General features: G+C 41.0%; 1 protein-coding gene and 2 non-coding genes across 3 annotated transcripts; 1 reads left to right on the top strand and 2 right to left on the bottom strand.

Annotated features, from left to right (window-relative positions):
- Positions 1-3716: 3716 nt before the first annotated feature.
- Positions 3717-3798, bottom strand: trnal-uag (transfer RNA leucine (anticodon UAG)). Its single transcript has one exon. It is a non-coding gene; the product is annotated as a tRNA-Leu (tRNA).
- A 1299-nt stretch (positions 3799-5097) lies between these two features.
- On the top strand, positions 5098-5288 carry LOC144066364 (U2 spliceosomal RNA). Its single transcript, XR_013297538.1, has one exon. It is a non-coding gene; the product is annotated as a U2 spliceosomal RNA (small nuclear RNA).
- A 1085-nt stretch (positions 5289-6373) lies between these two features.
- Positions 6374-9588, bottom strand: LOC144065570 (uncharacterized). Its single transcript, XM_077588545.1, has 2 exons — positions 9330-9588; positions 6374-8940 (listed from the first exon to the last, which is right to left on the bottom strand). The coding sequence occupies exons 1-2, from the start codon at positions 9355-9357 to the stop codon at positions 7292-7294; spliced, it is 1677 nt and encodes a 558-aa protein (XP_077444671.1). The 5' UTR covers positions 9358-9588; the 3' UTR covers positions 6374-7291.
- Between the last annotated feature and the right edge of the window lie 3272 nt (positions 9589-12860).

Raw genomic sequence — 12860 nt, forward strand, 5'->3', positions numbered from 1 at the left:
TCGCCATCTGCCTGCCGGAGTCCCATCAAAACACGGTAAGAGCTTCTTGCCGATCAGCAGAAACATGGGGTTTGTTGCTGAAAAGCGTCCCTGGAAACAATGTGTCCTCGAGCTGTGGGCCTTGAGGAGACGATGGGGAGGAAAAGTGTCTGTGGTCCCATGAATTAATTTATAGCCTTACTACTTATTAAAAAAGCTTACAACACATATAGAAACATTCCATAATAAATCCAACAACTTAATTATTACCTATCTATTTATGTCTAAAATGCCTTTCCTATTCCTGCATCCTCACCCTCTTGCTACTGTGACAACGAAATTTCCCGAATACGAGATTAATAAAGTTATCCAATCCAATATATAAGTATATATATATATATATATATATATATATATATCTATATATATATATCTATATATATATATATATATATATATATATAAATATATATATATATATATATATATATATATATATATATATATATATATATATATATATATATATATATATATATATATATATATATATATATATATATATAAATATATATATATATATATATATATATATATATATATATATATATATATACAGTGGTACCTCGAGATACGAGCTTAATCCGTTCCGTGACTGAGCTCGTATGACAAGTTACTCGTAACTCGAGGTAAAGTTTCCCATTGAAATGAATGGGAAACAAATTAATTCGTTCCAACTCTCTGAAAAAAACACCAGAAACAGGATATTGGATTGAAAAAAAAGTTTAATTTCTTATAATTCGCCATATATTGACAAAGTAATAAATAACGAGTGGTTTAATAGAAATAAAGTGTTTAATCTAACTAAAATTGGGCAGATTTCGCCGAGGGGAGAGGGGCACAAAAGGGGCGGGGGGCTTCGTTTTTTTTCTTCCACAAAACGCACTCGTAAACGGAACAAACACTCCACCCTCACGTTCGCTATCGATGGGCTGTTTGCTGTCGTACTATTCCCTTCAAAATATTCCGAAAATGATGCACACAAATGTCCTCACAATCGAATAACGCACGACGAGCAGCAGTCTTTTATCAGCGATCGCGCCGCTGCTCATGTTGTTGTTGTTGTTGGGCCACCTCAGGCGCTTGAGGATTACCCTCAGCAGCGCTAGAGCTGTCACTGGAACGCGGATTAGTTCATCCAGGGGGTAGCCGGAGGTGTGGGGCAGTGCGAATATCTCCGGCTGGATGAAAAACGTAGGGCGCCACGTTCCTGGGTGGCAGCTCTGGGTGGTTTTGTTGGATTCGCATGGGAGCTTCGGGGCCGCTGGCTAGCGGCTCCTTTTAGCTTGTAGCATCTGTGTTCGCATCCCCTCGAACGGCGCCTAATGCCATTGCCTGTCGGCGTTGTGCGCACGAGTATACTTCATTACCCAGAAAGCCCTCTTTTCAACGCGCATGCGCGTTGTGCGTTTCCTGGTCTGAATAGCTCATCCGGTGCTCGTAAATATTGTTATACACGAAAGATATGCCAAAAAAAATGCCATGGCAACCTGGCTTGGTCGCATCACGAAACTTTGACCGCATCACGGGCGAATTATTCGATCGAAATTTCCCCCGTAAGACGAGCATTCCGTATGACGAACGGTCGTATGACGAGGTACCACTGTATATACTTATACCAGTGGTGGTCCGTGCATTTTCTCGTAGCGCCATCAATGGGTAAAATCCACTTCCTGGCAGCATTTAATGATTAAATACAAATACTGGAGCTTTTCAGACATTACAACCGGGCCAGGGGGGCGATTTCCCCGGGAAAAGAGTGTGATGGACATCAATGGTGAAACGGCAAAAATTGCACTAAATTGGGGTAAAATCCACTTCCGAGCAGCATTTAGTGATTAAATACAAACACTGGAGCTTAAATACAAACACTGGACCTTTTCAGATATCAGAACTTGGCCCACAATTGAAATATTATTTAGGAATATAGCCATATTTTACTCACCAAAAATCATTTTTAACTGTAAACAATATCCATCCTCCTTTCTTTCTTCCTTCTTTTCTATTGCCATCGAAGCTAATGCTGAAAGTCGAGCCTGTCCTGTCGTATTTCTAGCATAGTTCGTCTTGAAAATGGCTTTAAATCAACACAACAATATATTTGCTTATGCAGCTTGCTCCAGATACAGTTTGGTAGCTCTGGCTAATCACTAGCCAATCATAGTTGGTGAAAGCGATGGAGTATCCATATGCCAGCGAGAAGGCAAATACTTATCCCTACGCCTGCGAGAAGGCCTTTTGGTGTTGCCAACTCGAAATCTGATTGGTTAAAGCAACAGTCTTATCGACGCTTATTTAATGCAGCAGAGCCAGCAGAACTGATTGTGAAGGCCTTGAGGCAGATTTCTGACCCTGGCAACAAATAATGCCTGAAATGTGATTGGTTAAATGTTTCATTATGAAAACACATCTGGAAGCAGTGCAACCAGGGGGAAAAGCAATGAAAGGAACCTAACAGACAATTTAGAATTATTTAATAAGTATTGATGGACAAAATATACATATGATTCAAATATATATGATTCAGATATTTCTTAGGCCAGTAGAGAAGGCCTTGAAGGCCCTGACAGCCCGCCACTGGTTTGACTAAGGTAAAGGAATTTCATACCATGATACACCAATGCAGTGTTCCACATACATAAGGAAATAATTGGTTTCAGAAGATGTTTCGTAACCTGAATTTTTCACAAGTAGAGCAGCAATTTGTACGATCATTCATTCATCTTCCATACCGCCTGAAGAGTAAAAGTCTGTTGATTGTTCAAAAAGTCAAATCAAAAGCCTTCATTGTCATCATACACAGCTGCGTATAACAAAATTGGTGAAAGAACAATAATCAGCTCATGTGTTGTTGGCAGTGGTGGGATTTGAACCCACACCTCCAGTGCCATGGCCACCTGGCTTGGTCGCATCACGAAATTTTGATCGCATGACGGGCGAATTATTCGATCGAAATTTCCGTCGTAAGACAAGAATATTGTATGACGAGCGGTCGTGTGACGAGGTACCACTATGCGTGGTACTTCATCACTACTTCATTTAACAAAGTCAGATGTTTTTACCATGAAATGTGGCAATGGTTGCTCCCTTTAGAAATACACTGCAGGGCTGGTTGTGTTTGGAACTATCTGGGCCGCCGTGAACCACGTGACCACCTGTCGGCGAGATCAGAGGGTGTCGTGTATGTGTACTAATATCAACATAACAGGCGCACCTTCAAAGAATGGCCTTTATTAAAATTGGTTTTATATATTATGCACATATAAGGCGCAGTAGTAGTAGTAGTAGTGGTAGTAGTGGTAGTGGTAGTAGTGGTAGTGGTAGTAGTGGTAGTAGTGGTAGTAGTAGTAGTAGTAGTAGTAGTAGTAGTAGTAGTGGTGGTTGGGGTTGTGCTATACATCCACTAGATGGATCTAAGGTAAAGGAATTTCATACCATGATAAACCAATGCAGTGTTACATCTACTTAAGAAAATAATTGGTTCCAGAAGATGTTTCGTAACCTGAATTTTTCACAAGTAGAGCAGCAAATTGCACGATCATTCATTCATCTTCCATACCGCCTGAATAGTAAAAGTCTGTTGATTGTTCAAAAAGTCAAATCAAAAGCCTTCATTGTCATCATACACAGCTGCGTATAACAAAATAGGTGAAAGAACAATAATCAGCTCGTGTTGTTGGCAGTGGTGGGATTTGAACCCACACCTCCTGAGAGCCTGGAGCCTAAGTCCAGTGCCTTGGACCGCTTGGCCACACCACCCTAGTGGTAGCCACTCGCATGTTCGTACAAATGGTTTAAGAGCTAATTAATGGAAACAGAGGCAGAAATGTGACAACAACTCGTTGAGTTTAATAAAAATAGCGCTATGTGACTGTCAATGCGATACAAATAATGGCTTCTATCTCATTGGGGGTCCAGATGGGAAGAAGAGAGTTTATCTATGGGAGGCTCAGGGTTATCTTCATGCTGACACAAGCCTGTAGACAGCTGGGGAGCTGCTGACGCTGTGGTTATCGGCAGTTTTGCTGATGGTGATGCACGCCGGGCAGAGTTCTGTATGTGTTTTTATGGTACTGAACTTTCTTACGTTTCAAATGCACCCTTCAGTCCCCCTTTTGGAATCGAAAGATTCCAACAAAAGGCCAGATTTGGGGTTTGCTGCGATGGAAGTCGGAGCCAAGGCTCTCCTGTTGAGGTCACAAATGAAGGTCTGGAAGTCTTATGGGTGTGTCTGTGATGGATGCAGGTGCAGTTCAAGGTGTTCTGGATCATCTTTGTTTTGTCCACTCCAAGCAGTCCAAGGCGTTTAGCTTCTCTTTGTTTAGTCTAACTTAGGTTATCAGGAGCAAAGCATTTATACATCATTTTACTTTAAGCAAATATAGCAAAGTAAGTTTAATGGTAAAGCAAAGCATATTCTTCGTTGCAGGCAAATGTATAATATGAAATAATCCTGACATTCCCCCTTTTATAATATATTTGCACACAGTCTAATTCCGGGATGCCTAAATGTTAATAATTCCTTTTTATGACAAATATAATTCCACCATGTGGGGGTGTTGTGCAGGTTGCAATGAAAAAGGAAGAACAAAATCAATCTCGTCCAATTCGCTTTATGACAAGTGCAGCAATCCAGGTAACGTCCACCTGTGTGGAATTTGCATGTTCTCCCTGTGTGGGTTTCCTCCCACATTCCAAAAAACATACATGGTAGGCTGATTGGACACGCTAAATTGCCCCTAGGTATGGGTGTGAGAGTGCATGGTTGTCCGTCTCCTTGTGCCCTGCGATCAGCTGGCCACCGATTCTTGGTATCCTCCGCCTCTGGCCCGGAGACAGCTGGGATTGGCTCCAGCACCCCCAGCAAACCCTAATGAGGATAAAGCGGTTCAGAAAATGGGATGAGATGAGTTTCCCTGTTATCACACTAAATGTGTGTCGTTGCAGTTTGTTGTATACGTAAATGTATGTTACTATTGACATCCGACGTGTGTTTCCACTACTACTTTAGGTTGTATTATCTGGAATGAAGTCGTCCTTCGCGCCTGTTTAAGGAATATCGCTTCTCGGCCTTTTGACTAAGATCAAGTGTAGTATCTGTTCTTATCTGTTTAATATCTGTTATGTCTCCTAAATGGGGACCATATATTAAATTAATATTTGGGACTAGGTGATGGAATAGGAGCTTGATCCTTCCACTCCACGCATCATCCTGGTATTGCAGTATCTCCATGAGAGATGCAACCCTCTCTATTTTTCAAAATACATATACTTACTCTTCAGGAGGGCCCTTAGATCCCTGGTGACCCACGGCTTACTGTTGGAGTAACAACGGACCTTCTTGGAGGGTACAATGTTCTCAACACAGAAGTTAATATAATCTGTGATGCAGTAGGTCAAGCTGTCAATGTCTTTCCCATGTGCATTGCACAGCACCTCCCAATCAGTGGTCTCAAAACAGTCCTTCAGTACCATGCTGGTCTCCTCGGTCCATCTTTGTATGATCGTGGTAGGTTTTATTTTGCTCACCATAGGGATGTAGGTGGGGATCAGATGGACCAGGTTGTGGTCTGAGCGGCCCAGTGGGGTCATGGGGACTGAGCTGTATGCCTCCTTTGTGTTGGCATACAGCAGGTCCAGAGGTTTTTGTTCCCTGGTGTGGCACTTCACATACTGAGTGAAGGTGGGGAGAGTAGAAGCCAGGGGAGCATGGTTAAAATCACAAGAGATAAGGAGAGACTGGGGGTGTGACGTCTGTAGCTGGGACACAGTAGCGTGAAGCAGCTCGCGAGCGACTGCCGCATCAGCCGAAGGAGGTATATACGCAGTTATTATGATAACATGCAAGAACTCCCGGGTGATGTAAAACGGCCTGATGCTAACAGCTACTAGCTCGATATAGCGAGTGCAAAGTTGCTCCTTCACAGAAATATGGCCGGGGCTGCACCATCTACCATTAATAAAAACAGCTAGTCCCCTACCTTTCTTCCTACCGCTCTCCTCAGCATCTCCGTCCGCCCTCACCAGCTGAAAGCCATCCAGGGAGATGAGAGTCTGGTGTTAGTTCATTCAGCCAGGTCTCCGTGAAGCACATAATGCAGCTAATCCGATATTGTCGTTGTTTGGTAAGCGCTGTTAGCTTTCATCTTATTGGGGAGAGATCTTACGTTCCCAATAATAGATGGAATGCTGGGTCTGAAGCGTTGCTTTCTCTCTTGACATTTTCGTCCTGCTCTGCATCCTCTTCTCTTCCTCTTTAACTCCGCGGGGAGGTCCAGGTCCAGGGGAATCCAGGTGTTGCGTAGCGCTAACTGCTGATCCTTTGTGTGAAACAGCGGAGGCATGGCTGAGTGGGTCAAAAATGCAATGTCCAGAATTTGCAAAGATAAACTAAACTAGTAGATCAAATACTGCCTCTCGCACAACTTGAGTCTTGGAGTAGAGTCTTGAAAGTAAAGTTTTAAAACATTAAAGTATGGAATATAATATATAAAGTAAAGTAACAAGTAAAATCTTAAGAGACAATAAAACGTAAAAATAAAGGATAAAAAAGCTGAAAGCTTCATTTATTCATTGTGCAAGCATTAATATAAGGGAACATTCTGTTCGCATGCATCATCAACCTGAAAACAAGTGTTTAATCATACAGTAGAAATATATAAAAATAAAGCCTTGTGTTTTATTGTAATGATTCATCTGTAATAAAATATATGATTAAAATATGTCATAGTCTTCATTAAAAGATGTCAGTCTTCAAGAGGTATGACACAAGAATAAATACACAGACGGGTTAACGAGACATGGAAAAACAGTTGGGTGACACACAGGTGAAAGCAATGGACAATCAACAACAAGTTTCAAGCCATCCATTATTTGTTTGTTTATCAATGGTTATATATAACTAAAACTAAGACATTTGACCTCATATACCAATGGCCAAGTCTATTTACAAACATGCAAATCAAATCATTATGGATAAATATAAAAGTGGAATAGAACTACAAAATGAACCAAAAGTCAGTTCTGGTCAAGTTCAAAAGAAGAAATTAAAGAAAACATTCAACTTGAAATAAAACATTTAACTGCTGCTTTCCTCGCTTTTTCAAACTTTCTATTGATTTTATTATGGGTGTTTTAAAGCTATTATTGGGAGGGAATGTTGGACCACAAATTAAGAGAAAAGGGGCTTTTTCCCCAGTGCTGTTTCGGTTGTTAAGCCTTTTAAATTTCCCTTCTGTAAAAATGTTTAGCATTAACTAAGCAGGAACGAGTTCTCACCAATGTGGGTTCTCGTGTGGCATTCTAAGTGGTGCTTGTGAGAGAAAGACTTACCACAGATCAAGCACGAAAATGGTTTTTCACCAGTGTGGGCTCTTGTGTGGGCTTTTAATGTTCTCTTCTGACTAAATGTTTGACCACAAACTGAGCACGAAAATGGTTTTTCACCAGTGTGGGTTCTTGTGTGGCTTTTTAAGCTTCCCATGTATGGGAATGTTTTACCACAAACTGAGCACAAATATGGTTTTTCACCAGTGTGGGTTCTTATGTGGGTTTTTAGACTTTCCTTGTATGCGAACGCTTGACCACAAAATGAGCACACAAATGGTTTTTCACCAGTGTGAGTTCTTGTGTGTTTCTTTAATGTTGCCTTCTCTTTAAAGGTTTTACCACAAACTGAGCACGAAAATGTTTTTTCACCATTGTGGGTTCTCGTGTGTCTTTTTAAGTTGTTCTTTTTAGTGAAAACTTTACCACAAACTGAGCAGGAAAATTGCGTTTTATCAATGTGAGTTCTTTCGTGGATGTTTAAGCTTTCTTTGTGTGTAAAAGTTTGATCACAAATTGAGCAGGAGAGAGGTTTTTCACCAGTGTGTATTCTTCTTGAGTGGGTTTTTAAACTTCCTTTTTGTGTAAATCCCTGACCGCAAACTGAGCACGAAAATGGTTTTTCACCTGTGTGGGTTCTTGTGTGGCTTTTTAAGAGTCCCATGTATGGGAATGTTTGACCACAAATTGAGCACGAAAAAGGTTTTTCTCCAGTGTGGTTTCTTGTGTGTATTTTTAAACTTCCCCTCATTGAAAATGTTTTACCACAAACTGAGCACGAAAATGGTTTTTCACCTGTGTGGGTTCTTGTGTGTTTCTTTAAGCTTTCCTTTAGAGAAAAGGCTTTACCACAAAGTGAGCAGGAAAATGGTTTTTCACCAGTGTGGGTTCTTGTGTGCTTTTTTAAGTATTGCTTTAGAGAGAAAGTTTTACCACATACAGAACATGAAAAGGGGTTCTCCCCAGTGTGGGTCCCCATATGTCTATTCAAAGTGGACTTTTTCCCAAAGGTTTTCCCGCAGTAAGAGCATTTGCAGAGTTTGTCGCCACTGGGATTTTTCTTAAGTCCTTCATCATCATCATAAACCAAGTCATCGCTATCTGATAAAGGAGCAATTAAATTTTCTGCTTGCCTTCCTTCCGTTGAGCAGCTACCATACGGAGGCCACGCCCCTCTGCTGGCCCCGCCCAGATCATCTTCCCTCCTGAAAGGCTCACCAGTTGACCAGGTGAAATCATTTTCCTCCTTTTTTATTGGAAGTTGCTCTTCTCTCATTTGATGTTGAGGGAACTCTGGCTCCTCCTCTTTAATTTGGGGCCATGTTGAGGCGTTTGCAGGCTCCACCCCTTCGCTGGCCAGATCATCTTCACTCTTCAGGGGCTCACCAGTCAACCTGCTTCTACTTTCCACTTTAATGTCCGGCAACTCTTCTTCCTCCTTTTTGATGGGAAGTTGTTCTTCTCTCTTTTGTTGAATATGGAACTCCGGCTCCTCCCTTTTGATTTGGGGGAGCTCAAATTTCTCTTCAAAGTCACCAGACCCCTGCTCATCAGCACCAAGATCATTTCTGAAAGCTGCAAAACACAAAGATAAATGATATATTTTATCAAATGTCTATCTGACGAGAAGTCCTTTAGGTTTCTGGTTTCCTCCCACATTCCAAAAACATGCATGGTAGGATGATTGGACACTCTAAATTGCCCCTTAGTTGTCCGTCTCCTTGTGACCTGCAATCAGCTGGCCACCGATTCGGGGTGTCCCCCACCTCTAGAGTCAGCTGGGATGGGCTCCAGCCTAACCCTAACCCCGCGACCCTAATTGGGAAAGCAATTTGGCTATATTGAAGAGAAAGAGAAAAAAACTTCATATTTAGTAATTGAGGAGTCGATTCATCGTATGAATTGGTGGAAAAAGGGGGATTCTTCTCAAATTATCATTTAAAAAAAAGGAAAAGTCAACTCACCTGACATTTTCGGGCTTGGTGTTTGCATGCTGACCCTTCGCTAGCAGCTAAACTAAGCTAGGCTAAGCTAAGGACGCCAAAAACATCAACGTGTACCCAAACAACTCGAGATTAAAACGATTATTTGCGTGTGCTCAGATGGATTTCTCCCAAGTTTTATTGGATTAGTCATACGGCTAAGGAGTGATTAAACAAAGCAAATCGCTTTCCAAAAGGATAGCAAACGCCGTTCCAGAGCAAACGGACGAGGCGGCGAGTGGTGATGACGTCATATACAAGCGGCGAAGATTTTGACTCAAACGGTAAAAACAAAAAAAGAAAGGATTTTTTAAAATAAAAATACAATATCTGTTGTGGAAAATTATGTGAATTATTAACCACAAGTCTTGCCTGTGGTTCACTTGTGCCCAGAATATTCTGTAATAAAAGCTTCGAAGTCACTGTTCATCGCCTCCAGCCTGTATTTGGACACCCAACATCTTCCACATCCGAAATTAATCGAACCCGAGAAGGAAGACAGAGTGCTCTTCCTTCAACAGTCATTCACCATCACTGCAAAGATGGTGCTACAGTAGCCTAATACGTGCTAGTTGCCAAACATGAAGTAGTAGGTGGGTGGCATTTTGCCCAGCAGAATTAAAATGAACCAGTTTGTGGATCATTGAAAAAATAACTCTTCTCTGATAATTCTGGATTATTTTTTCATCGTGAGTATATTGTTAAACTACATTAATGGAGGTACATTTGTGATTCTATTTGTGTAATTATTGTCTTATTATTCAATACAAAAAATCCCTCAATCTAAATATTGCTGTGCATTCAAACAACTCATAACCTCACTATAATAAAAAAAAAACCTCTTCAATCAAAGAAAAAATGTGTTTGAATGCAAAATCATAGCTGAGATTAAAAAAAAATGCACTCAAGCACTATTTTCCACTGTTTGAAACTGATTTTTTGATTGAGGTAAAGTTTTGTGTTTGGGCCATGTTTTGGGTGGGACATTTGTGTCTTTATAATTTATCAAAGGTTTTCTTCAAAGAGAAATAACATTTAAGTTAGACAGCACAGTATCCATGCATCCACTATTGGCCATGATGAAAGTTTCTTTCAATACAAAAAGCATCCTATTGTGTCTTTATAACCACATTCAGTGAGTTCAATATACGTATTTGAACACCAAGCTATATTGCAAGTTCTCCCACTTAGAAATCATGGTGTTCTGACATTTTCATCATCGGTGCAGGTCCACCTTTAAAAGAAAAATCCAGAAATAACACTGTTGAAAATTGTTTGAAATGTATCATTTTGATCTAGCATGATCATCTGAAATGGTAGTTTATACATTTTCGCGAAAGCTATGTCAAAAATCAACCATCTGACATTTTGGTCAGCGAACTTTAATGTCAGTGATGACTGTGGAATTGAAGAACTCCTTCAAATACAACCCACTTCTTTGTCAGAGCCCTTAATTCTCTAAAGAGGGTGGTACCGAAACCGAACAGGGATGGGATTTTCCCCTTACTTCATACAGTAAGCTATTTGTTATGAACCGGCAAATAGAAGATAACGACAATGTTGCAAGTCTTCAAGGATAAGCCATTTGTTATGAACCGGCAAATACAGTGGCGGTCGGTGCATTTTCTCGTAGCGCCTTCAACGTATCAATCCAACCCTCAAAAACTATTTTATGGCTATAAAACCTTGACTGCAGCTACAGCTGCGACACATAAAAAATAATCAACAAATTAATGCACAAAAATGGGGTAAAATCCACTTCCTAGCAGCATTTCATGATTAAATACAAATACTGGAGCTTTTCAGACATTAAAACCAGGCCAAGGGGTGATTTTCCCGGGAAAAGACAGCGATGAACGTCAATGGCGTACCGGCAAACATTGCCCGAATAATGGGGTAAAATCCAGCCGAGAACAGCATTTATTGATTAAATACAAATACTGGAGCTTTTTAGACATCAGAACCGGGCCCGGAGTATCATTTCCCCGGTAAAAAGACAGCGATGAACGTCGATACGTCCATACGTGAAATGACAAAAATGCACTAAAATTAGGTCAAATCCACTTCCCAGCAGCATTTATACTGAATACAAATACTGGAGCTTTTGAGACATTACAACCAGGCCAGGGGGGTGATTTCCTCGGGAAAAGACAGCGACGGACGTCCATGGCGAAATGGCAAAAATTAAACTGGGATAAAATCCACATCCTAGCAGCATTTAGTTATTAAATACAAACACTGGAGTCGAGCCTGTCCTGTCACATTTCTGGCATAGTCCGTTTTGAAAATGGCTTTCAATCAAAACAACAATATACTATTTGCTTGTGGAGCTAAGTTAGCACACTGAAAGTGCCGCACACACTATTTTCCCGGCTGTAACAGGCTTGCTAGCTTCGGAGTTGACCGCCCTTTCTTAATGATGTCCATTTTTTTCTGGAAAAGTCCGTCTGGAAAATAGCTTTGTGATAGATTTGTAAATCTGCAACAGAATCAATTTGTTTTTGCCACTGTCGGCCATTGTGGGTGGAGTTTACGATCTCTGGCTGCTTTGGCCCGCCTACTAGCCAATCATAGTTGCTGAAAGCAATGACATGTCCCAGCCAGCAAAATGCCAACGCCTTTGAAAAATCATTGTGGGGTTGCCAATTCGAACTCTGATTGGTTAAAAGCAACAGTCTTGTTTAATGCAGCAGACCCCGCAGAACTGATTTTGAAGGCTTTGAGGCAGATCTGATCTGGCAACAAATAATGGCTGAAATGTGATTGGTTAAATGCTTCAATATGAAAACACATCTGGAAGCAGTGCAACCAGGGGGGAAAGCAATGAAAGGAAGCTAACAGACCATTTGGAATAATAAGTATTGATGGACAAAATATAATATGATTCAGATAATTCTTAGGCCAGCAGAGAAGGCATTGAAGGCCCTGACGGCCCGCCACTGGGCAAATAGAAGATAACAACAATGTTGCAAGTCTTCAAGGACACATCTGGCTACAGGACGGAGCTCTACTAAGGAGAAGCTTGAGACTCATGGAGTCATGACTACAAACAGGCAAAATACACATTTCAATATGAGACCCACTTCACGACCCAGCTATTTGCAAAGCCCCTCTTTTTAGGCAATGAATCGAATATTTGTCCCAATATCAGCGGTGTGCCGTCAGGGCCTTCAAGGCCTTCTCTGCTGGCCTAAGAAATATCTGAATCACAGACTGATGTTAATTATATTTTGTCCATGAATGCTTATTAAATAATTCCAAATTGTCTGTTAGCTTCCTTTCATTGCTTTCCCCCCTGGTTGCACTGCTTCCAGATGTGTGTTTTCATATTGAAGCATTTAACCAATCACATTTCAGCCATTATTTGTTGCCAGGGTCAGAAATCTGCCTCAAAGCCTTCACAATCTGTTCTGCAGGCTCTGCTGCATTAAACAAGCGTCGATAAGACTATTGCTTTAACCAATCAGAATTCGATTTGGTGACACAAGGCCTTCTCGCAGGCGTAGGGATACG

Source organism: Stigmatopora argus, chromosome 20, assembly GCF_051989625.1.
Source record: "Stigmatopora argus isolate UIUO_Sarg chromosome 20, RoL_Sarg_1.0, whole genome shotgun sequence".
NCBI lineage: Eukaryota > Metazoa > Chordata > Actinopteri > Syngnathiformes > Syngnathidae > Stigmatopora > Stigmatopora argus.